At 43.5% G+C, this 27,427-nt stretch overlaps 1 protein-coding gene across 4 annotated transcripts in view; it reads right to left on the minus strand.

The window, feature by feature from the left end:
* The window catches only part of LOC142581639 (uncharacterized), a 34,480-nt gene extending 7,270 nt beyond the window's left edge, over positions 1–27,210 (minus strand). Inside the window, exons 1-8 of one of the 4 annotated variants that reach the window (XM_075691220.1) lie at positions 27,129–27,210; positions 26,655–27,064; positions 22,722–22,910; positions 22,195–22,361; positions 21,747–21,830; positions 20,874–21,019; positions 20,716–20,752; positions 5,605–5,903 (exon numbers count right to left, since the gene is read on the minus strand). In XM_075691220.1, the coding sequence (XP_075547335.1) occupies positions 22,201–22,361; positions 22,722–22,910; positions 26,655–26,889 (585 nt within the window). In that variant the 5' untranslated portion in view covers positions 26,890–27,064; positions 27,129–27,210 and the 3' untranslated portion in view covers positions 5,605–5,903; positions 20,716–20,752; positions 20,874–21,019; positions 21,747–21,830; positions 22,195–22,200. Of the gene's footprint in view, positions 1–5,604; positions 5,904–20,715; positions 20,753–20,873; positions 21,020–21,746; positions 21,831–22,194; positions 22,362–22,721; positions 22,911–26,654; positions 27,065–27,128 lie in introns of those variants that run through there. The other 3 variants (XM_075691222.1, XM_075691221.1, XM_075691223.1) reach the window with 3 other exon arrangements.
* Positions 27,211–27,427: the final 217 nt, after the last annotated feature.

Here is a 27,427-nt window from a genome sequence, read left to right on the forward strand (position 1 = left end):
TTTTTTTTAGCACTCGTTTTGACCAGTTGGTGAAGTCCAGAAAAAGAGGGTGTGCTCAACCGCAATCCATAGGACAAAGTGACCTAGTGAGTGCTGCGCCACATCTTTCATGGCTGAATAGCAAGAAATGCCACCTATGCTTTTTCTGAAAGAGGGCTATCTGCTTCCCTCTACGTACTTAAAGCTATATAGGTATGTGCCCATCCTATAACTTTAACATGCTGAAAGATGTTTGCCCAGGATCATGCATATTCTGTTGAGTGTTCCCCAATCCTTCACCTTAAAGACAAGAGCAAAAAATCCTCACTATGTTTATTTGCCTGCAGCATACTTGAAATTTACTTGTTATACTGAGTATGTTTCATATGGAGATGGAGTATGGATGCGTGAAAATGATGTGAAATTTTCAATTAAGTAATGCACTTGCTACACTGAGTATGTTCCATATATGCATGGAGATTTAAGCAATCTACTTGCTATGCTGAGTATATGCTGAATATGTTCCATATGCATGGAAATGTTGAAATGATGTAACACTTTCAATTAAGGTCAAAGTGAGTACTGTGATAACATGTAGCACTGTGTTGAAAGCTAGAAGCAAAACAAACAACAATATCTGCCTCGAAACACAACAGGGCTGAAGGGTACCACATAAAGTTGACTAGAGCTCACTACAGAGAACACAGGAAATTTAAAGACAATTCGAACATACCTGCCTAAGCAGTTTCTCAATGGCAGACATGACCACGAGTCCTCACCACACGATAGCCATCTTATTGTCGACCAAAAACTCCATGGACATGCTGTGCATTCAAACAGCACAAGAACATGAACACGTAATGCAATGAAAGAGATCGGTTAAGCTAATTAATGTAACAACTTGATATTAGAAAAATCTTAACATAGGTCATTACCGGCAAGGAAGAAGAAGACATCAGAGCCAACAAGCAACTTTAGTCTGAACACCATAAAAAAATTAAAAGTGGACATCAAGAAAAGGCAACGTAAGAGCACACAAGCACTAATGTCTAGCAGATTCGGTAAATTTATCAATGTGCTCTGACAATATGCTGACGATATACTTGTGCTTAAACAGCAAGAAATTAAAAAATTAAATAATGGGGTTTAACATACCAAAACCACAATCTGATTATGAGGGACACCGTAGTGTGGGACTCTGGAAATTTGTACCACCTCGGATTCTTTAACGTGAACCTGGGGGTCCTCACATTTCGCCCCCATCGAAATGCGGCTGCTGCAGCTGGTATTCGATCCCGCGACCTCGTGCTTAGCAGCCTAACACCATAGCCATTAAACAATCACGGCGGGTAATGGCAAGAAATGCTAGACAATGTGAAATTCTAGGTCACATGGGACACTGGGCTTCATGCACTATCAATTCAACGGCCTAGGGTGCCACAGGATATGATGATATATGATACATGATGCATGCAATGAAAAGTCACTCTCCCCACTCACACAACTTTACGCTCCGCAGCACTGCAACAGCCATTATATTTCACACACACACACACACACACACACACACACACACACACGCACGCACGCACGCACGCACGCACGCACGCACGCACGCACGCACGCACGCACGCACGCACGCACGCACGCACGCACGCACGCACGCACGCACGCACGCACGCACGCACGCACGCACGCACGCACGCACGCACGCACGCACGCACGCACGCACGCACGCACGCACGCACGCACGCACGCACGCACGCACGCACACACACACACACACACACACACACACACACACACACACACACACACCTTGCCACCTGTGCACATAAAGGTGTTCTACAATATCACACAATGACGCATGCACTTCAATGGCGAGTGCTCAAGAATTCAAATTCTGAGGTGTGCAGTGCAATTGATGGCTCACTTGGGCAACATTCTCTGTTCTTTTCGATAAAATAGGCTTCCAGCACAAGTTTTAAAAAGGTGTTACTGCTCTTGCTTGGAATTGTTGTCCACAAGAAACAAGCCTCACAACCATACACAGCAAGTGTACCAGAGGAGTGGTTTATGTTGTACCCATGTCTTGCAGTAGAATGTACATAATTGAAACCGAATACTGCATGAGCAACCGCTTATGGGAGCATATGAAAAAAGTAAGCAAGAAAGAGGACAAGGATGCACATATGGTGGCCAGCATGTTACTGCATGTGGTTGCGAGGCTCACATATTGGGGACAATCATTCCAGGCAGGAGTGGTAACACCTCTTCAAGACTTGCGTTTGAAGCCTATCTTATTGAAAAGAACAGAGGGTGTTGCACAAAAGAGTCAATTGCACTGCACACCTCAGAACATAAACTCTTGTGCACCTGTCTGATGTGGATGTATCATTGTGATATTGCTGCTGGATACCTTTAGTGTGCATGTGTACAACCTAGCTACCCAAATTGGAATTTTCTCTAGTTCATCAATCAATGTAACTTGCGAAGGATCCCATACAGCATGGGCATAGTCTACACTCTAATAACAGTTGCAGCCTTTGCAGTGTATATTTGCCATACAACAATAAACGTCATAGCTCTTGTCCGCATTTCCTTTCTTTAACACTGCGTGCCCGGTGCTTCCAAGTCACAAACGGCATGCACGCTATCAGCATGACAGGGCATTCTTTACAGGAAAGTAGCGAGTGCAGCGTTTTCAAGAAAGGAAACGCAAGCAAGACGATCATTGTTGTGTGGCAAATATACACTCCAAAGGGTGCAACTGTTTTTAGAGTGTAGTATAGGTTGAACACATGTTAAATAGGCTATCATGTTTAAGCTTAGTTCCGAAGTTTTTAATCAGCATTGTATAAAATTTAGTGCTCTTCCAGCTCTCCCAACCATGTCGCTTACATGTGCATTCCATGAGCAATCTGATGAAAAGGCTACACCTAGATATTCATATGGTAACTGCTTTTTTTTACAAGCTCATTGTTTAAGAGGTACTGAGTCTTCATTAGCTTGTAAAAGAAACATGTACACACTTTGAATTATTTAGGTTCATTTTCCATATAGAGCATCAATCCTGAACACATTTAAAGTCAGTTTACAGTTGGGCAACATCACTCTCACTCCTTATTGGTCTGTACACAATGCAATCATCTGCACACAGTCTAAGATGCAATAAAATACCCACTGAAATATCATTAATATAAACTAAAAATAAATGTGGCCTCAATATAGAGCCCTGTGGGACTCCTGACATCATATCAACGTACCCAGAGCTTTTGCCATTTAAAACGACACATTGTCGACGCTGATACAAATAATTTTCTATCCACCTGAGCACAGCAGGGTCTATGTTTAGTAGTTTAAGTTTGTTGCAAAGAAATTAATGCATTACCGTGTCAAATGCGTTATGGAAATCTAAGAAAATTGACACCGCGCTTATAGCTGCGCCCATCCTCCTTCCTATTGAATTAGCGCTGTCATGTGACGCCATGCTCTTTTTGATTTCATTGTTTAACTGCTTAGAAGAAAATTGTGTGATTTGCGTTGCGCCATTTTTGTTGTGGCTGCATGTCAGGGTCCTGCAGATTTTGCAGCGTACGTTCGAAAAAAAGATTTTGCGCTCATTGCTGCACTATTCTTGATCAAATTTTGCAGAAAGATTTATTTTGGAATCTACATAGTTTAGTATAACACTTGGCACAGTTAATTGCCTGGTTTTTAACAAAAAGAAAGTAAATCTGCCTGCAGTTATGAGGATGCGAGCTGCTGCCGCGACAGTGCAAGCATAAACTTATACCACAGCCTGCCGATAGCTGCTGAAAGCAGCGTTTCAGTGAGGGCTGCTGCTTGCTGCCCCCTCCTACAACAAGAGACTTCCCTCTGTGAAATGCTGCTTTCTACAGCTGCCGGTGGGTGCAGACAAAAATTTATGCTTGCGCCATGGTGGAGCAGCTCGCATCCCCATAAGTGCAGGCAAATTTGCACTCTTTTGTTAAAAACCAGGCAATTAACTGTGCCAAGTGTTATACTAAATTACATAGAGTCCAAAATGAGATCTTTCTGCAAAGGTTGAGCAAGAACGGTGCAGCGGTGAGCGCAAAACCTTTTTTCGAATGTACGCAGCGAAATTTGCAGGACCCTATGCACCGGCTCCATCGTGAATGCGCTGCCGAAAACGGCACGCTTCTGCTGTCCCTTGATGAGCTGTCGCACATACACCTGTAGGAAATTATTTAGTACAGGATGCCCTTTGTTAGGCACTGTGGATGGAGGCATGTAGCGAAAATAATTTGTGCTTGTCGGACCAATGGTTAGAGTGAATGGATAAATTTTAGCGAACGGCCGTACTTGGTCATGTTCTTGCGAGGTAAATAGAAAGCTCCAAAATTTCAGTGGATGCTACGAGCCTGCTCGTCCCGCTGACGTCAAGTCACTTGTGAATTAGTTCGTACAGTTGTATTCGGTTTGTCCTTGGGCAAAATTAGCTGCTGCAGTTTGGCAAAGGAAAATTCCCTTATATAGATAACTTCAAAGTTGATTTATACAAGGCTTTGACAATGTTGCGAGTAGAAAAAAATCAGTTTTACTAGCTATACACGACATGGACTTATTTATTAATTTTGATTATTTATTTATCTATTAATTTATACACAGTATTGAGAAAATGTAGCGAATGAGCATAAACAAGAAGATAGGTAAAACAAACTACATACTCTAACAGGACTAACGACTATATAAAAGTCAATTTAATGGCAAGGAACGAACAGCAGTGGACAATGAATTAATCTAGAACAAAGAAAAATGCCGCATCCGCTATTTTATAGTTTCTATTCAGGCATTCATGATGCACTTTTGTGCAGCGTTCACAAATCGATGAAGGACATAGCAGAAGCACAGAAGACAGGCGCTGTTTCTCAAGCAACATTTATTTTGAAAAACATTAAGAAAGAAAGCAATCTGTAATCTTTGAACACATGACGAGTTCCCTGAAGCATTGCTGTCTTCTTGGCACATACTCAACTTTTAAAGAAAACAGCAACACTTCGAAGGGTTCATCCCATGTTCAAAGATTAGGGATTCCCAGACAACACAAAGACATCCTGAGGTTGTCCGCAGGATGTGGAATCGCGGATACTTCAACAACCTCAAGTCATCCTGCAACGTCCCCAACTGAACCTACTTGGATCCATTTGCCTATCCAAAGAACATACTATGAAAGGTCTTTGGACATGTTGCCAGGACCATCTCTGGACCATTTAAGTACCTTTCCCGGATGCGCCCATGTACATATAAATAAACCGTGAATGCAATTACATACTGGTGCTGTAAAATGGAATTACTTGTGTAAATGTCACTGCTGACCCAAATCTATTTCTTTTCTCAAATTACATACTGTGAACATTCTTTTGACATTCTGCCAGGACAATCTCTAGACCACTAAGGCATGTTTCTAGGATGTGCTCACGTCCACATCTAAAGAAGCCATGAATGTGATTATATGGTGGTACTGTACTATAAAATCATTTGTGTAAATGTCACTGTTGACCTAGTCATCGGATATCTCATGTACACATCACAATGCAGTGTAAAACAGTTCTTTCTGCAAAAAAAAAAAAAAGGCTCACGAAAGCTTACATATAAAATTTATTATAAAAAAAATGAATACATAAGGTACCACTCTTAATGCTCAAAATATTGTCTGCCTGCTACAGCAATGTAAAAATGGGCAATAAAGTGTAACTGACTAAATATGACTAGAAAATGAGGAATTAAAATACAATCCTTAAACGTTAAAAACTGAAAAGCAAAAATGAGTATTAGAATGCAAAAATTGTCATTAAAAAATAAGTTGTGGAAAAAAAGTCCTCTGCTGTGGTTGGAAAATGCTGCACTTCAGTGAGGCCTGCCTTGTCACTCCAGCAGCTCTAGAAAAGATGCACAATGCATCACAGATTCAGGGCCTCTGACTTACTTGTACAAGAGAAACAGGGAAAACACAAGTGAAAGGACATGTCAGTAACTTAGCAATTCAAGGTGTACTGTTCAATTAAAAGGAGATTTTGGAAATTGTAACTCTCAATGAGGAGAAAGTAAAGGCATATACCATTGCGACAGAAAGTGACAGAAGGTAACTGTTTCCATGATAAATTCAGAAGTGCTTACAGGAAATGCTTTTCATACAAACAACTCAAGCATGCGCGCAGAACCAAGAAACATTGGTTTACTAAGACTTGCCTCCCAAGAAATAAATCGTAAAAATAAATTTGAACTTTTCTTGAAAGATAAAAACAAGGACACGTTAAAATGTTTTAAAGCCCATAAGAATAATGTTAACAGTCCCTTATGTTATGAAAAGAGAATGCACCTAAACAACCTTTTCAACACTTATGTAACGAATCAATCAGAATTAGCTTGGAGTAGACTAAATAAGTTCCTTGGTCGAAGTGGTAATAAATTTTTAGGCCTACTGAGCGTCTGTTAGACAGTAAAACTATCTGCAAGGCAGATTTGGCAAATGTGTTTAACGACTATTTTGTATCTCAAGCAAAGAAAGCGCACAATCCAGCATGTGCTACATACTTAACTGATAGGACTTCTGAAAGCATGTTTTTGGTGCTCACAACGGCCAGTGAAGTTATTAATGCTTTCTCGTGTGTAAAAAAAAGCGCCTTCTATTACGCAGATGACTTACAGATTAGACGCATTAAACATGTGTTAGATATTATTGCTGATGTACTGGAATATACCTATAACCTTATTTTTTCTACTGAAATCTTCCCACAGGAACTCTAGGTTGAGAAAGTACTAGTGTTGCACAAGGGGGGGAGATAAAAATATGCTTAACAATTACAGGCCTATATCAATATTACCTGTAATATCAAAAGGTTTGGAAAAACTGGTTTATAACCACATGGCTTCTTTCCTTGCTAAGCACCGTATCATCAGTGCATCGCAATTCGGATTCATCAAAGGTCACTCAACTGAACATGCTCTCTTAGAACCGAAGGAATTTATACTGGATGCTTTTGAACATGAACTTTATACATTAGGCATCTTTGCAGATTACTCTAAGGCTTTTGGTACCATAAATCATGTGACATTGTCAAAAAATCGCTACCGCTGAGTGGGCTTGGTGGCACCGTGAAGGACGCCATGAAAAACCACTTTCTTCTTCTTGTACAGACCCTGCTCGGACTGACGGGGACCACTCGGAACTGCGACCGGTCTTCGATTGTTCGACACCATGATTCCGGAACGCTGGCTATCCTGCATCATCATGAACAGCACCCCACTGGGCTATCAACACGGCTGACAACGCCAACCTTGCCGCACGTGGATCAAGCATCGAGCACGATCGCCACGCCGCACCTGCGCCGTCCCTTCGGCCAACCAGTGACAGCAGCGACATCGGACGAAGCGTACAAAAGGCCGCAGCAAGCGCAGGCCCTCTTCAGTGGGCTTGGTGGCACCGTGAAGGACGCCATGAAAAACCACTTTCTTCTTCTTGTACAGGTTAGAAAGAAATGTCCTTTTTCTAAGTGTTACAAAAGTGATGCTATTTGTTTTGTGGTGCTACCGGGCCCTGAGTGTATTTTGTGTTGTGTTTACGAGTGCTTCCGCGTTGTTCGTTCGCTGTTGCTGCTTAGTGGTGACATCGAGGAAAATCCAGGCCCAAATACGCTCGATGAGATCTTAAAAAGGGTTACGGAAATTCAAACCTCGCAGCACACTTTAGAAGAAGGATTGCAAGGCGTTCAATCTAGACTGACAGAAATTGAATTTACTCTTACATCGCTTCAACAGTATCATGAAAAGCTGGAGCAGTGCGAACAGCACATCACTGCAATGAGCAAAGATATCCAGAGCCTGAGCAAAAAAATAGACGACATGGAAAACAGAAGCCGTAGGAATAACATTATTATTTATGGGTTAGCAGAAAAAAGCGATGAAACTAGTAAAGATCTGGAACAAGCGGTAGTCAACGGTGTATTCAAAGACAAACTCTGTGTAGAAACGAGATCAGTCGAGCGTGTACACCGTATTGGGAAAAAGAAGAACACAAGGCCTGTAATTGTAAGGTTTTACAATTTCACAGAAAAAATGACTGTTCTTCGTAACTGCAAAAAGCTGAAAAATTGTTCGATATCTATATCGGAAGACTTCTCAGCCTCAGTACGTGACATACGCAGGAAACTTTGGCAGTCCTCCAAAGCAGAACGTGACGCTGGTGATAAGGTAGCACTTCTTTTTGATAAACTTAAAGTGAACGATCAACTATATATGTGGAATGAACTACAGAAATGCAGGCTACCTTTGAACAGCCTACGTCGCGACGACACCGGGAAGTCCATTGCTGACAACGCATGACGAGCAGTTGTAAATTCACTTTCTTTAGTATGTTTTAATGCAAGGAGCATTGTTAATAAAACTCAACAATTAGAAGATATCTCGTTAATTTACTCTCCTGACATTGTCGTCATAACGGAAACATGGCTGCATGCTGATATTCATGATTCAGAAATAGTTCCTCCCTCTTATTTTCTTCTTCGCTCCGACCGCGACAGTCGCGGGGGCGGAGTCGCTATAGCAGTACGGCAGGGCTTATCTTTTCGCAAAGAGCAAGGTATTCCAGATCATGAAAGTGTGTGGTGCACTGTATATGTCCACGATTCACCTGTGCTCATAGGCGGTATTTATAGGAAACCAAACGCGTCCGACGACTACATAATGAAAATTCACGACTTCCTTTGTGGCAGGTTGAAAGATCGTACTAAGTTAATTCTTACTGGTGATTTTAATCTAGCCACTATTGATTGGAGTACGTTGACCGCCGGCAGCAGAGATGTTAGTAGTTCTGAACTGCTTTTGAACATGGCGTTTAGTTTTTCGTTATCTCAGCTTGTCACAGAGCCAACGCGCATTCAAGGGCAAACATTTTCAATACTAGACCTTGCATTTGTCTCTAATCATCTAACAGCCGACATCACACTCGACATCACATGTTCTTCGACATCTGGAGAAGCTTGACAGACAGCGTTGGAGGGCTTTCTGTGGATCCCTAGATCCAAGACAGCCTCTATCTAAGATATGGCGGGTCATACGAAGTCTCCAGGCAACTCCACAACAAAGACACCCATTCCATGCGGTGGCTCTACATCAACGCCGGACCGAATTGGAGGTAGCAGAGGACTACTGTAAACTGATTGTGGACGCATCTAATGCAGTGACTTCATCCCTTGTCACCATCGCACCCCCGTCACCTGATGAGCGGCTCGAAGTACCGTTTACGATGCAAGAGCTTGACGCTGCGCTTTCAGTTTCTCGACGCTCCTCGGCACCAGGACCAGACGGAATCACGTACGCTGCACTCTGCCATCTTGGCACCGAATCACGACGTCTTCTCCTATCTTTTTATAATGCGACGTGGGAGAAAGGAAATGTTCCAGATGGTTGGAAATGCAGTCGCGTTGTAGCGCTGCTTAAACCGGGAAAGTGCCCCAACGAGCTTTCCTCCTACAGACCGATCGCCTTAGCCAGTTGCGTCGGCAAAGTAATGGAAAGAATGGTTTTGTCAAGACTGGAATGGTATCTAGAGAGAAATAATTGCTTTCCTGATTTTATGCACGGATTTAGAAGAGGCCGTTCTTCGATTGACGGAGTTATCGACTTGGTCTCCACTGTTGAACAGGAAAGAAGTCGACGTCGGTTAGTTGGAGCTGTCTTTCTGGATATTAAGGGTGCATACGACAATGTACTCCATTATGCAATCCTTGATGCACTGGAAGATTTAGACATCGGTGGCCGACTATATACATGGGTTGTTAGCTACCTCAGTGGCCGCACGGTGTATATGTCGACAAGTGATGGCGACACCGGACAGTACCATATACATCGAGGTGTTCCACAAGGGGGAGTTCTCAGTCCAACTCTTTTCAATGTTGCATTGATTGGCCTTGCATCCGAACTTCCTAGCACGGTAAAGATTAGCACATATGCCGACGACATATGCATATGGGCATCTGGAGCCACCCGTCCCCAAATGCGTGCTAGGCTTCAACGTGCAGTGACAATCGCAGCTAAGTATCTTCGGCGTCAAGGTCTCCGTCTCTCAACTGAAAAATGTTCTGTGATTACGTTCACGCGAAAACGAATGAGCATGTATCCGATCATTGTTGACGGCGTAGCGATACCTACGGTTACACACCACAGATTCCTTGGCTTAGTCATAGACCGGGGATTATCTTGGTCAAGACACGTCGCCGCACTGAAGTCAAAGCTGAAGAGTTTTGTTCACGTCCTTCGCGTCGTGGCAGCAACAAGATGGGGCCCTTCGGAGTCGTCATTACTCCAATTGTACCGAGCACTATTCGTAGGGTATATACGGTACAGCATGCCGGCGCTCTCAAGCATGGGACTTAGTTGTGTGCGCGCGCTGGAGAGCATTCAAGCTCAAGCATTGCGCACATGTTTGGGCCTCCCACGATGCACGTCAACCAATGGAACAATAGCGGAAGCTCGTGCTTGTCCTATTCGGGTGTACTTGCTCTGCGAGCCTCTTCGAATGTACCTCCGCGTGTTGACCCGACACAGGCACCATCCTCTGTCATCGCTCCCTACCACACACCCAGATTCCAGCTTTTCAACGACTATAACGCGGCATCAGAGTGTTTTGCCGACAAGATTCTCTCCCGACTGTATTCCGAGAACACCCCCGTGGGTTCTGCCTAAACCTGTCGTTACATTGCAGATCCCTGGAATTACTAAAAAGTCTTTCGTTCCATCTATTGGCCTCAGGCAACTCACCCTGTTGCACATTTCTACAGAGTACGGAGATACTGTACATGTGTATACCGATGGCTCTGTCACACCATATGCCTCCACTGCGGCCTTCGTCATTCCACATATGATCATCGCTCGCCGGTTTAAACTAGACCATAGCTCAACATCAACTGCCGCAGAACTTGTTGCTATCCGGGAAGCACTTCGATTTCTCTCCGAGGAGCGTCCTCGCGCATGGACGATATTCTGCGATTGCAAGCCAGCTCTGCAAACGATTGACTGTGTCCTCAGACGGGGCCCATATTATTCTATGGCTATAGAAATTACAGAGTATCTCGACCACGCAACAAGAAATGGCCACAATGTCACCTTTCAGTGGATACCATCACACTGTGGCGTGATAGGGAACGAACAGGCAGACGCTGAAGCAAAAACTGCTTTAGATAATGCTTGTGAAGTACGCATTCCGTTCTCACGAACAGACACAAACGCCCTACTTCGTCGCGTAAACCGCAACTCTACGTTGGAACACTGGGCCCAACCAGATCGACGTCACAAGCGATTACACAAATGGGACCAAGAAATGAGATTTCGTATGCCACACAAGTTCAATAGAAACCACACGAGCATGGTGCACCGGATTCGCCTTGGTGTCGCATTCACCAACCGTTATAGAAATATGATAGGTGCCAGTGATACTAGCCCAAACTGTGAATGCTGTGAGGTGCCAGAAACACTTGAACATATATTTTGCGTGTGTCCCGCGTACGCGCAAGAACGACAGCAACTTGTCTCTTCCATAGCAAACATCCATGAGAGACCGCTATCGGACGAGTTTCTTTTAGGTCCTTGGCCTAATGCAACCAGCGCAGCCCTGGTAACAAGAGCCGCTGTAGCTTTTCTCCAAGCCACTGGGCTGGACGCACGCCTTTAGAGATACCACAACTCTGTGAATTTGTATATACGCATCTCTTCCTTATACCATCATCATTCATCAGCCCTTTCCCTCCCCGTCCCTTTTCCCCAGAGTAGAGTAGCAGGCCAGAGCAAGTTATAGCTCAGGCCGACCTCTCTGCCTTTCTGTAAATAAATTTCTCTCTCTCTCTCTCACACTCGAAGAGGGCATATCAGATCATAAACTGCTGCTGCTAACAGTTACTATCGGCGCTAGCGGACCAGTTCCAGAATCACGTGTAGCTGTTAAAAACTACAATAGAGCTGACGACGTCAGCATCATCGACTACCTTGAAGTAGCGTTGGAAACCTTTTCCATTGAAAATCATTGTACAGTGAATATTCTATGGCTTAAACTAAAAGACATAATAACACATTGTGAGGAAACGTTCGTTCCCACGCGACTGAAACGTACAAAACGCAGAAACCCATGGATTACGCGTAGTGTGATACACCTAAAAAGAAAACTGCAAAGGATGCGGAAGAAAAAACGTAATCCTGAAGATATTCGCCGGCTTTCTGGTGAGCTAAAAACTGCTTTACGGAAGGCAAGGGATGTTTTTTTTTCAACAACACTAATAAATTTTATGATGCAACACCCACAGAAGTTTTGGCGCTACTTGTCCAGGCCTGAGAACCAAGTGACTCAAATCGATGTAAATGGAATCATAACTGATGAAGCTCACATTGTCACCAACACATTCAACAGATACTTTCAGTCCGTTTTTACACGTACCCCTACACTTACAGAAAGCGAAACTGTGACGGATCCTCCGGTATCAATGTCTGAAGTAGTCATAACCCAAGAAGGAATACTTAATTTATTGCTTCAGATTGATGTTAAAAAATCTTCAGGTCCTGACAATCTCTCCAATGCTTTTCTGCGGCGTTACGCAGAACAGATAACTCCTTTCTTGCATGCAATTTTCGTAGCATCACTTCAAACAGCCACCCTGCCGATGGACTGGCTCCGTGCCAAGGTCCTTCCGATTCACAAAGGAGGCAATAAGTTACTGGTAAACACTTACAGGCCGATTTCACTCACTAGTTCTTGTTGTAAAATGATGGAGCATATTATTAGCAAAGCAATTACCACCTACTTAGAAGATAACAATCTACTGTACCCCAAACAACACGGATTTCGCAAAGGTCTTTCTACCGTCACTCAACTCCTCGAAATAACGCATGACTTTGCTACAGTAATTAACTCGAGACTTCAAGTTGACGCAGTATTCATAGACTTTTGCAAAGCATTTGACAGGGTACCCCATCCAAAATTAATTGACAGACTTAAGAATATTGGGATTGACACTAACATAGTACACTGGATAACCGCCTATCTCTCTAACCGCAGCCAGTACGTTAAAATAAATGGTACTGAATCTGAAGAGTTAGATGTCTACTCCGGTGTTCCACAGGGGTCTGTGCTGGGTCCGATTCTTTTTCTAATTTTTGTTAATGACATTCATTCTCAAGTTGAACCTGACGTAACAGTAAGGCTGTTTGCAGATGACTGCGTCATCTACACCACAGTACGGACGATTAATGACCAGATTCAACTTAACTCCTCCTTAACTAACATTGCCAGATGGTGTCAAGAATGGGGAATGGAAATTAACGTAGCAAAAACTTCATCCATGTATATAACTCGAAAAAAGGTACCCTTAAAATTTGCATATCATCTAACGGGATTAAATGTAACAGAATCCGACTCAGTTAAATACTTGGGTGTTACCATCACAAACACATTAAAATGGGACGTTCACATTAAACAGACGTGCACAAAAGCATATAGGCAGCTGGGATACCTTCGCAGGAAACTTGCACTGGCACCTTCCAAAGTTAGGCTAGCAAGTTATAAGGCCCTTGTAAGGCCAATCCTTGAATACGGCAGCATTATCTGGAATCCGCACCAAATCTACCTTCTTAATCAACTGGAGGGAATTCAAAATAAAGCTCTCCGGTTTGTGTATTCGCAGTATTCACGTGACGTCAGCATAACCGCACTACGCAATCGGGCAAACATTCAAACATTGTCACTTCGCCGACGCGTTGCTGCCTTAAAGTTTCTCTACCTTCTTTATCATGACAGCATTAATATAAGCAAACACGAGTACCTAAAACCACCATACCAGCGCTCAGCCAGAACAAACCATGACAAGAGTATCAGGCCATATACCTCCCGCTGTAATACATTCAAGTATTCCTTCTTTCCGTCAGTCATAGAATTATGGAATAAACTGCCACAAGACATTGTGTCCTCGGAATCTGTTATCACATTTTCTGTCAAGATTGAAAATTTTTTTGATCAGCAGGTTGCGCGGTTGTAGAAAGGAAAAAAAAGGGGGGGGGGACTGCGCACGGAGTGTATGTTTCATGTGGATGCTGACCGCAGTTCTTGTAGTGTATGCTTTTACTGTGTATGCCGCTTGCAGTTATTCCAAAATCAGTGTATAACGCGCACCCTTTCCTGTACTGTTTAGTACAGGAACAGTCTGTACTGTTTTAGGACTTTCGTTTCTTTCATTTTCGGATCTTTTTTTTGCTGGCAATCTGTACTTTTCGTTGTTGTTTTTCTTTGTTGTTCCCACTCCTGTAAGAGCCTGTAAAGGCTTACAGTATTAATAAAATAAAATAAATAATAAAATAAATTACAGCTCTCGAAGTGTTTTTCTACAGTTGACTGAATCTTGCTTAATGTATCATCAGCAGATAGTTGTCATCAATAATCGTACCTCCAATTCACAAGCACTTTTATCGGGAGTGCCTCAGGGTAGTATTCTGGGAACCCTGTTATATTGTATACAGTCGAACCCGGCTATATCAAACTTGCAAAAAACGCCTATCAGTTGGATATAGAGCATAATTCGATATAAGCCTGCTAAAGAATTCGATGTCATAAACATACATAATATTTATAAAATCACTATTGATGAAACAGCTTAGTTTTGCATGACATAGTCCTGTATTTTCTTCTGCTTGAGCAGTTTCGCTGCCTGCGATGCACGCACTTCTCCACATTGTCTGAGGAGTCTGAGCAGCTGAGACTGCAACCTTGCACGTTCGCGCAGAAGCACCGGACTAGTGTGAGTGCACCAATGACCTCGGAGAATGTGGGCAAAGGACCGTTGTTGCTTTCCTCATTGTGCCCACTTTCACTTGTGCTCGGTACGATGTCAGCAATGTAGTCTTCGTTTTCGGGCTCTCCTGTGGTCGCGACACCATCATCTGCACTCACAAACTCGTCGCCCGTCGATTCGTCAACGGCTTCCGGAAATTCTGACGGCTTGGTCCAAACTTCGGCAACACCACCAGCGGCTTCGTCGTACACATCAGAATTTACAGCCATCGCCGGGCACGTGGAAGCTGGCATGTCTGAAGCAATTTTGGATGAACACTTGTACATGGCTGTGCGTACGTGCCGGGCGCCAAGGGCACCAGGTCGCGAGTTTGTCCGCTTTAGCCCTAATCTCCCCCCTTATTCTTCCAAGATCATGCTGAGAGCACTCCTCAGAATCTTGCACACTGCAGGGCATCAGACTTTTCACCGGGTTTGACCCGATTTACGATTTCGAGCTTTCGATATTGAGGCAAAAGGCAAATTCTGCCACTTCATCACGGCGACACTGCGGGAGAAGGCCCACAAGGCGTAAACACAATGAACCCGAAAAGCAGCGAGACAACTCGCACTTGAGTCATCTTGCATGACGAGGGCACAAGAGCCTCCGATTGGCTGTCTGAGCAGGTGCCCTGGGCGGGTCAGGATCATCTTTTGCAAGGGGGTGTCGACGGCTTGCTCTCCACGCAGCGCGGTCACGGTAGGGAGAGTGGTTTGATGGAGCCGCGCTGCCGGGTTTCCCTGCCACTGCGAGGGAAAGCCAACTTCTGGGGTGTTTTTCCACTGCTTGACGTTCAATATATCAGGAGTCGCTGCTATTTTTGTTCGATGTAAGCATAACTTTTGCTACATATATATACTTATTGTAACTACACCGTGTTCAGAAATTGTTCGATATAAAGAATAATTCGGTGTAAACGGGTTTGATATAGTCGGGTTCGACTGTATACATCAATGACATTTTAAAAATTGACACTTTCATAAAGTATGTATGCTGATGATACAACAGTACTTCTGACTGCATGAGATTATAAAAGCCTAATGAGCGATGCCAATAAAGTGCTGATGAAGTTATCGTCCTGGACACAAGTAAACTCGTTAACAATAAACACTTCCAAAACGAAAGCCGTTTTGTTTAGGCCTAAAAATCGAAAAATTGTCTCCTACGCACCATTAGAACTTAATTAGGAAATCCAGGTGGTATCACGTTTCAAATGTCTAGGTGCAACTATCACATAACAGATGTCACGGACTGTGCATGTTGAAACACTGCTTTCCAGTACATCCAGGACCTCTGACATTCTGTCAAGGATGCGTTTTTCATTACCGAAAGCAGTTAAATTTCTCATCTATAATTCTTTATTTTTATCTCATATAAACTACTGCCATCTTGTTTGGGGCACGGCTGACAAATATCTATAAATTACATATAATACAGAAAACGGCTATTTGTACTATTGCAAATGTTCCTTATGGCAGTCACACTGCCCCACTTTTAAATGAAATTAATCTAATTACTCTACCAGACTATTATCACGCAATTATTATGAAGTGGTACCACGTAGGCCTTAGAAAGGATACACTTATAAGTAACATTGTATATACTTATACAGTAAAACCTTGTTAAACCGTACCCGCTTAAACAGTAGTTTCTTTTTAAAAGTAGCAAAGTCAGATCCCTGATTCAGCGGCCATTGAACATAATGTGTATCTGCATACACCGTACCAGCTTATTGCGTACGTATCAGTTAACACGTAATGTTTCCACTTTTCGTCGCGCAAACACGGTGGTGTGTCGTCTCCATCGGGTGGCCCGGCAGAACAACAAGCCTCAGAGATCAGAACAACGGCTTCCAAGCGCCTTGTGCATTTGTGCATGAGGCAACATCAAGATCAACAGCATTTCGGCGCCGGGCCAGAGAGCATTGTGGCGGCATGCAAACAAGGTCTCGTGTCATGCCGAAGCTCGGATAAAAAAAAATGGCAGGTGCTCAGCATAGAAAAAAAATTAGACATTGTTCATGCTATTGAACATGACACGAAGCCGGCGCTGGCATGCGAGAGCGATCTAATGTTGATTGCAGTGTGTGGCATTTGGAATGTGAAGAAGTTGCTCGGCAGCGCAGCTGCGACCGCAAAGCGATGTCGGCTATGAGGTTCGACTTTTTGCCAACGTTGCGTCTGTTGCAGAAGTGTCGACTAGCGACACTGATGAGGACGACACGGAAAGCGACAGCACGGGCGATTCAGGCCCGACATTGGCAGAAGCTGCGTGTTACATCAGCCTCGCGAATGCAATCGTCATGACGAGAACAGCATCCTGCAATGAAAAAGGTGCCCCGTGACTTCTGCAGCGCTACCGCCCGTGTGCATGGAGAACATGCCATGCCAACGAGGAATCTGCCAATTGAGTGTTTGCCAAGAAGAGGGGGCTGGCTGAAAAGGTGGCTCGCAGCTTCGGTAAGTTTGAGACCGCTGTCGTCGCTGCTAGGCCGCCGCGGCATCTAACGAAAATAACACTTCTGTCGTGCAAAGTGAATAAATACTGCGTTTTTTTTTTTTGCTTTCATCACAGTCTCTCCGAGTTCTGTTTTTGACAGGTGAGTGGGCGATCTCATGCTATTTCGGTTAAGGTACAGTTTAGTACATGCTTTTTCTCAGCTCCGGCCAACTACGGTTTAACGGGGTTTCACTTTAACATCTCGTTCAAATGTGGGAGGTTCAGTGCATGTGCACTAATTATGGGAAAGAAATGCTGCGATTTATTTTGCTGTTGTACTTGAATCGACTAACAATCTGAAAATATCCATTACGGCCCTTCATAGTTTTTTTTTGTACGTTGTTGAACTCACACTTGATGCACTATTTTGTTTATGCCACATAATCGCTTTTCTTATGCTATTACTGAACTAATGCCTGTTGTAGCGCAGTTTGGATTTCGCTCAGGACAGAGTACTGTGGGCCTGTTAGAAGATTTTAATGACTATATCTGCAACGAAGTCAATAAAAACAATGTTATTTTGACTCTTTTCGTTGACTTACAAAGAGCATTTGACACATTATATCATGAACGGTTACTACCAAACTAAGCAGATGTGGTTTCAGAGGCCCGTATTACTCATTTTTTAAGAATTATTTAACAGGCAGACAGCAACGTGTCCTATAGTCCTATAATTGTTTGTTGTGTGTTAAATCAGGGGCAACGAAAGGGTCCATATTGGGACTGCTTTTGTTAACATTTACATGAATGGCCTTGCTTGCTTAAGACTAAAATCAAAATTTATTTACACAACCTTTGTCCATAAAGTTTCGAGACTGATTTATTTTCTTCTCTAGAACTGATTCCCCAATACAAATTTTTGGTGCGTATGTGTAGCGCCACCTTTTTGGGCTAACCTGAGCTATTTAGGTTAATTGCTGTGGCAGCCGCTAGATGGCACTATATGTAGAAAAATATGTTGTCACTAGTCATCTGCGCATTCTACTGTGAGTGAATGTGGTGAGATGGACGTCCACCTCAAACAGCGTGTAAACATAAAATTCTGTGTGAAGCTTGGCAAGACAGCCACACAGACGGATGAGCTCCTTCGTGACACTTACGGCAACGAGACATTATCGTGGGCACGAGTTTTCGAGTGGCACATGAGGTTCATTTCGGTGAGAATGTCGGTGAAAGACGACACAAGGCAGGGGCGCCCTGCAACTTCATGGAATGAAAACAACATGGCTCAGATTAGGGAGATCGTACAGCAAGACCGCACCATTACAGTCGACATGCTATCGGATACTCTCGATTAGTGAGACAACATGCCACCAAATTTTGCGCGAGAACTTGGGGAAACGAAACCTGAATGCCAGACTTGTGCCGCGCTCCCTCACACAGGACCAGAAGGACACACGGGCATCAGTGAGTGCTGATTTGCTCTCCGAGGCAGAGAGGATGCTGAATTTGTCAACAGCATCATTGCTGAAGACGAAAAGTGGTGTTTTGAACACAATCCTCAAACAAAGAGGCAGAGCGCCGAATGGCGGTCCACAATCTCTCCGGCATCGAGAAAGGTGCGGCGACAGAAGACCAAAACAAAGACGATGCTGAGACTTGTCTTTTTGATGACAGAGGCGTCATACACCATGAGTTCGTCCCACAAGGGCAGATGGTGAATCAGGAGTTTTATATCCGCGTGCTTCAACACATCCGTGATGCACTGTGACGCCGTCGCCCTGACTTATGGGCATCTGGACAATGGAGCCTTCTCCACGATAACGCAAGGCCGCACACTGCTCTCAGCGTGACAAAATTTCTCGCCAAGCACAGCATTACTGTACTTCCCCATCCGCCATACTCGCCTGACCTCTCCCCATGCGATTTTTTCCTGTTTCCTCATGTGAAGAGAGCACTAAAAGGTCACTGGATGGGGAGCGTGGAGACCATTCAAGACGCCACGACAAAAGAACTGACAGCACTGCCAAAAGAAGCATTTTCCAACTGTTTCCAAGATCTCATGCAAGAAGCGTTAGAAGCTGTGTATAGACTGCAAGGGAGACTATTTCGAAGGGGTGCTGCACAAATGATTTCAATGTTACACATTTTTTTTAATGGACTCAGTCTCGGAACTTTACTGACAAAAGTCGTATGCTGATGACACGGCTTTGGTTGTACTGAACACATTTTTGAATGAAGCCGCTAGAGTACTACAGTATGATGTCTCTAAACTACTTGATTGGTTCATTGACAAAAAAATGTTTATTAATATAGAAGAATAACATATGTTTTCACAACCCATACCAAAGTAGTTGCGGATATTTCCCCTGTTTATCTCCACACCAGTGACTGCCTTGCATGCTCATGTTCTCCGGTAACTCTGGTGAAAAACACAAAATACCTGGGGCTACACTTTGACGACACGTTGTCATGGAATGTCCACATTGAAGAGTTCGCAAGGCACTTACATGCCGTGCGTGCTCATTTGTATGCTCTAAATTCTTTCTGTGATGTAAATGTTCGTAAAATGGTTTACAAAGCACTTGGTGAATCGATAATTAGGTACAGAATAACAATTTATGGCTTTGCTTCTTTTAGTAGACTTCAGATAATTAACCGCATCCTAAAAAAAAACATTGCCTATAGCCTCTCGTATGGCACACTTGGTCATGGGGATGTCTTGCTGAGCATGTACCAGTCATGTTGTTTGTCGAGCACCAAGTTTTGTTTGACACCATGTGTAAGAATTGTTTTTCTACTAATTTCAAAAACGAACGTGAAACCTCGCAGCTTACGTTAGATAGAAAAATATGTGGTACCTCGTGTGTACACAAACTATGGCAAGAGGACTCGTGCTTTCTACATGCCGGCTAATTTCAATAATTTGAATGAGAATGATATCGCCAGAACATTGAAACAAATAAAATCACATTTAAGGTCATGGGTGATACGTAATGCCCATATTTGTTAAACCTTTTCTTTAGGATTTTGAAGCATGTATACAAAGACGGAGCAATTCAGAAGGCTTCATACTATGTACACTTTCCTTTTCCATTTTGTTACCTATCCGGACCTGTTTGTGTGAGCCTGATTGTGAAGGTATCTTAAATGTCAATGCTTTTTCATACATTTTTTTTAATGTGTCATTATTTCCGTTGTGTACACATATCAGTACTTCCCGCTCACTGCCCAATCTCGCACACAAGCAATGTTGCTTATGCGGGTTGGATTTGTAATGGCGACATGTTTGGATGTAATAAAGATTATTATTATTATTATTATTATTATTATTATTATTATTATTATTATTATTATTATTATTATTATTATTATTCCACTGTGGATTCCCCATTTGGCTTGCTTCTTTGTAAGACAAAAAAGAGAAAGAAATAATCATGCTCACCAGCAGACCTTTAAGGTGTGCTACTGCTAAGTAGTGCCTGTGAAAATAAACCAGTTGTGTTATAAGACAATGTTTAGAAGTTAAAGTTGTAGCCAAAAATGTGCAAAGGTTAAGAGGTTCTATAAAAAGCAGGAAAGAGACGATGCCAGATTACATACTTTTCATAAAAGAGTGAGCTGTCAATGATCTTTCGATGCCTGACGATTCTTGCTTTGCATCTTGTTCCCCTCCAGAGTCAACCTCACCCTCAGAGTCTGAAGTCTCGCTAGCACACATTGTTCACACTGTACTGCACCTTGATCACCTAAAAAAGGAGAGGAAATACACTGACTCACGCGAATTACTGACAAGCACCAAATAATGTAGCAAGCAAATCGCACGGAAAATCAGTAAAGATAACTTATTAGATCCTCATCAAGAAGATACATTAAGTACAAAAGTTCTGCTTTTTTGCCCAAGACTAAAAAAATTAAACTGGGGTTTTATGTGCCACATCTGTGAAGTGGTTTTGGAACACACCGTAGTGGGGGACTTCAAGTCAATTTTGACCACATGGTGCTCTTATCATTCACCAGAAAGTCACCAAAGCAAGGGTCAAACCTGTGACCTTGTGCTCAGCAGCACAATGCTACAGCCAGTTGGCTACCATGACGGGTGGTCTCTAACACCGACTGATAGGTTTTAGTGTTCTAAAGAGAATCCTCAGTCGCTCTTGTGTCAATTTTACTCTGTATATCAAAATTCACGTCCGTTAAAATGCCATTTGAAAGTGCTTTACATTCCACTTTTGCACCAACAGCTTCAAGTGTAAACTGTTGTGAAAACATGCCCTGTTAATTATTTATATGCTCCACCTTATGCTGAGTGTTTTTCTATAACATGCTATGCTACCAGTAGATACATTTTTAAAGATTATTGTGGCATCGTCAAGCATCATCTTGCAGCAGTTCCTTCTCAATATTCAATTTTTTTTTTTCAAGAACAGCATTCTAAACATGCATTCATTATATTATCAAACGGCACAGACTTACTGCGCACATTGGCATCATTCGCCCTAGATGTTGATGCATGTGATATCTGCTTGTGAGTACGTCTCCCATACCGCTTCTTTGCTTCTAAAATTGAAAAGACAGCATTGAAAGGATTCAGGAAATGGGCTATAATTCCTTAGTGCAACAACCACGAACAATGCAATTTCAAAGCTCAGATGTCGCCGGTTTCTAGTGAAAGCAGAGAGAGCCATTTTACAGAGCTGTATGAAAATTTACAATGTAGAGGTGACTCAGCAAAATGGTGGGTCACTGGCCACCTGCCAGGAAAACCATATAATTTTGGGGGAATCCACACGTGTTTTCCTTGAAGGTGCAGGCCTACTCTCCATTTTACTAGGAAAAAATTATGTGGCATAGAAAAAGTAGTATGAAGAATATAGTGAAGTAAGAAAGCTTGCTAATATGAAAAACAAAATAGGAAACATACTTTTCATCATAGAGGGTGGTGGAAGTGGTAGTAGCTGCACACTTTCCAGACTTGAGCAAGGGTTCTTCGTTGCTTTTCTCTTTTGGCCCTTCCCAGGTCCACTTCACTCCCCAAGTCTGACCCATTTTCAGCTTGCTTGAGTTTTTGTTGCCCTGCATCACATGTTCCTAAGGAAAGTGACAAATAATAATGAGCATAAATTCAAGCATTGGCCCAATTATTTAATTAACTAATTTTTAAAGTTTTCTAATGACCTTAAGAGATCGAGTTGCCAGGTAACCTTAAACAAGTTGTTGCGCCAAGGCGTATATGAGCTTTCATTTCTGAATGAAAAAGCGAGTGTCCCCTTGTAAGCATGTAAAACCTACAGCTGTGTCACCAAAGAAAACAATCTTTCTAAAGTTCCCTTTTTTTTTTTTCAGAGATGTGTGTGCACATTGCAATTTTGAGTACATTGCCAACATGAATAAGGCTACTATGTGATGAGACATACTACAACATAATTAGTAGAGAAATATAAAACTCACTGAATGTCTCTATGTGCACACATGGCACAACTTGCCAGATGGACGATGTAAATGCTTCACATGTTGCTAAATACGAAACATTCTTGAAATCCTGTGGCCACAAGCACACATCACCATGCAGCTGCTTGGTATGTACAAGAGCCACAGAGTCACCTTTCTCTGGAAACTTGATGACTGCACAGTGATCACCTTAAAGAAAAAACAATATACATATAGTACAGTTATATATAGAGGGAAAACAGGGGGAATGCGGTAGATAGAAATTCAAGACGAGGAGCAAAACGAGAACAAGATGAAAGCGGGAGCCAACGTTTTGACAAGTGGACTTATCTTGAACAAGCATGGAAAAAGACAAGTTCATTTGTCAAAACGTTGGCTTCCGCTTTCACCTTGTTCTTGTTTTGCTCATCAGTTCTATACACAGGAGTTTATTCATCATTTGCATATTCAGATGCACGAGAGGAAAAACAACCAGCTCCTTTTTGAATGGAACTCACATGCATTTTTCCGACACCCATGTCAGAGGCCAACACCGCAGCAGAGAAGGCTTGGACGCAATCAATATTACCAGTGCACATGAGGGACAAGGTGTCAAATATACATCTTTCTTCAGGAACTTCCTTCCAATTACATATGGCATACCTTATGCATTATGGGCAAAGTTTTCTACCACAACTACACTTCCATTAAGGAGTTTGCAGAAGTTATTCCTCCTACTAGTGTCTAAGAGAATTCCTTCTGGACTCCCCATCAGGGCCGATCCCGAAGATAGTGCAATGCCGGGCCGACCCACGGCGGAGGTGAAGTAGGCGTTAAGCACTCCCCATATGTGGGCCAGTCCCGAAGATAGTGCAATACCGGCCCGTCCCACAGTGAAGGTGAGGCATTAAGCACTTCCCATACGTGGGCCAATCCCGAAGGTAGTGCAATGCCGGGCCGACCTGCGGCGGAGGTGAAACAGGCATTAAGCACTCCCCATCAGGACCGATCCCGAAGATAGTGCAATGACGGGCCGACCCGCGGCGGAGGTGAAGTAGGCGTTAAGCGCTCCCCATATGTGGGCCGGTCCCGAAGATAGTGCCATGCCGGGCCAACCCGCGCCGGAGGTGCAGCTCGTCAGTAAAGGGCCCACATGCACAGCTTCGCTGGTCATCCTACTTCACAGAGTGGAAGGGCACCGAGTTTTTTTAACTGTGGCCCTTGGCAAACGGGCATAAGAGGCCCATCTTCATGTTGTCCAGTGAGCAGAGGGAACTGCTTAGTCATTTTCTTTCTGTACTGAAGCTTCCGTGTTTCGACAATTCTGTTCGACAGTTCCTCGAGTGAGTGCTGCGGCTTTCTCAGAAGCATTTTGATGGTGCCCAAGTGGCTCTCAAACGGAAATGCACTCCATGAGTCCAGTGGCCCCAAATGTCTTGCATCATCGGCAAGATGGCAAAGCCCATGTACATTATGGGATACACGGTGCTGACCATATATTTCCACAAAGCCTCTAACAAGTAACTTCAAAATCTTCTCAGCATAGTTGAGCTCAGTGGCTACTGTGCTTTTTGATGCAAGAATGGTGACTGAGAAAGTTTTTATACATCCCTTGTGGCACTACAGAGGACAACACCAGTGGACTACTATAAGCACAAGAAACCTGAATTCTGTTGCTTTCCAGCGATCTAGGTCATGTAGGCCTCTTGGACGTTGGTTGAAGTCAGGTGGTAGAAAAAGAGAAAGCTTTGTTTGCTTGGCTGAAATATGATTTTGTGCAGAAGCCCCTCGTCTAATCTGCTTGGGATTTCGAAACCGCAGCAGAAGCAGTTTTCGCACATCTACTAGGCACACAAGATGCATATAATCCAGTGGAACATCTTTCACCAAGTCAACTGGCCACTCCTCAAGAACCATATTGCCAATATGGTGTTGCTGTTGAAATTGGCCTCGAAATGTGGTGTTGGCGCGCAGACTCCCACTCTTTGCCGGAAAGCACACTCTCCCTTCAATGTAGAGGCTTTTCACAGTGCAGTTTGTACAGCTGTAGTACCCAGTGTGGTTTCTTACACTCAGGATAAATGCTATTACAGGTGCATCACAGATGATGGCATTTATTCTGACAGGTATAACCTGTGCGCCAGAACATATGCCATAGCTAACGACTTCCTTAACGTCATCAACTGACAAAGAAACTCATTTGCATCATCAGGTTTTTTCTTGCCAAAGAAGACACCTACAGCAAGTGGGTCACGAGCTTCGATTTTCTTTACATGACCAAGTATCGTATGAAATTGTTTTCTCGAGCTCTTCAGCCTCGACTATCCTACAGTCTTAATAATATTTGGGGTTTTACGTGCCAAAACCACTTTCTGATTATGAGGCACGCCGTAGTGGAGGACTCCGGAAATTTTGACTACCTGGGGTTCTTTAACGTGCACCTAAATCTAAGCACACGGGTGTTTTCGCATTTCGCCCCCATCGAAATTCGGCCGCCGTGGCCGGGATTCGATCCCGCAACCTCGTGCTCAGCAGCCCAACACCATAGCCACTGAGCAACCACGGCGGGTTATCCTACAGTCTTGTAGTGATGCACTGGTGATCTTGCGTAGGTTCGAATCAATCACCGTTGCTACAGCGTTGCTGTTCCTCTGCCCCGCTGCTGTAGCAGCAGCGGAGGGATATCGGTCTAAACGGTCTCTAACAATCCTTACAGACTCACAAACGGCATGCCGCAACTACTTACGCGGCAGAATAGGGCACGGAGCGCTCCGCATATTCCGCTCCGGAGACCACATAACACAACAACAACCAAACGAAGAACCAATTAGGCATACGATAGTATGGATGCTGGGTCACACAGGAATGGCAGGGATCCAAGAGGCAGACAGGATAGTTCGAGGGTACATTTATTACCAAGCATCCAACGTAGGCGACCTCGAGAGGACCAAACCCTAAGACTATTCAGCGATACTAAATTACTACAAGGGCTACAGAAAGCGGTATCCACCACTGCACAACTCCCTCATCAGAGAGGACTGTTGCGTGAAGGCAGCTACCCAAGTAACCACAGATATCCGGGCAATGTCCGAATGACGTCCTTTCTGGATATTCAGGATGTCCGTGGGATATCCATGAATGTCCGACAAACATCCCTGGGAAATCCAAAGGTAACCGCTTTGGTCATCCGTAGTACGTGCGACGCGGACATCCAGCATGGTTATTCAGGGGACGTTCAGGATATATATATATATACATATCCGGGTGTATTCCAGATATACACATACCTTGAAGTGACAATAGTGGCCGGGACACATTTAAGCACTCAACCAATGTAATATTTATTACATTGGTCGAGTGATTGAATGCATTCTGCTGTAGTGACTCTGCTTTAAATAAACACAAAATGAACCTACACCAACTTCCAAATACAATTAAACTTTTATTGTCACCTTATACATATAGAGACCAAAAAGCACATATATGCGTATTGTTCAAAGAACAAATATACGCTGATAAAAAAAAAGGAAAATTTGCAATTCCAATAGCACAACAGAACAAAAATTCTTATTGCCACCTTGCTAGGACATTTGAGTTTGCAGCATGGAATAAAAAAAGAATGAAGCAAAAAGAAGATATGAATTAGCATTATTCAACTGCGAAAGCAACAGCAATGACATGAAGGAATTGATCTTGACCACATCACTTCAATAGCACTGAAAACGCCTGCGGTTAAGACATGTGCAGCAATGGAATTGTAACAAATTTGCTATGGCAGGGTAACTGACAAGCTTACGCACATTCCTTAATGGCCAACATTTAGCATCATTTAGCACTGCTGTATGCCCAACATTTTCCTTAATGGCCCAAATGCAGTTTTTTAGCAAAATCGAAGGGCGCCAATGAAGATTCCGCGGTAGCTAAAGCAAATGTAGGCTCCGAGGTCCTGCTTACCAGAGAACCCACATTGACTTGTGCGTACACCTCTCCTAAGGGATCCTGTTCCGTTCTCACAGCGAAGTGAACCATCCGAAGAGTCACGTAGAGTAGATCCACCAGGGAAGCAAGGGACATTGTCCTTAATGCGCGTAGTGTCACAACCACCGTCCTGAACTTCCGATGTCGCCTCGGTGCAGCGGCCAGCATCACAAGGCGTACAAATGTTTGCAGGGACAGCACGACCGCACATGTTAATGCAAGTGTGCGGCGTATATGCGCCACTGCACAGTTCTAGACTTGCGAATTCTTGAGCCGTTGACTGCTGCTGCGGGTGCGAGATCCGAAGTCCTCGAATATCGTCTTCGTTTCCAGTGACGCTTTCTTTCGCGTGTACGGCTTCTCCCGCAGTCTAGACATGCTGGCACCTGTAAAGAACACAGATTTCAACACCCAAACGAATTAAAAAAGAAATTGATGTAGCGGTCATACCTTAGTAGCTGAGCAGGAAACCACGGCAGGTGACAAATCGTGCTCCGCTACCCTCGAAACGATCACAGAATGAAAAACGGCGTAACGACAATGGCTAGAGCTTGGATTGGATCACTGCAGGGCTCTGCTTTGCCAAGGCTCTAACACTTCAACGTGCATCTACGCAAATATAAATAGGTTTTTAAAATATTGTATTATTACACAGTAAAATATTAACTTATTTTGGGAATATTTTGTATCTGATTTCCGGGTTGTTAGTTTCTGCTAACTCTCTCGGCACCTTAAGGGCAGAAAAACGT

This window comes from Dermacentor variabilis, chromosome 1 (assembly GCF_050947875.1).
Source record: "Dermacentor variabilis isolate Ectoservices chromosome 1, ASM5094787v1, whole genome shotgun sequence".
NCBI classification, from domain to species: domain Eukaryota; kingdom Metazoa; phylum Arthropoda; class Arachnida; order Ixodida; family Ixodidae; genus Dermacentor; species Dermacentor variabilis.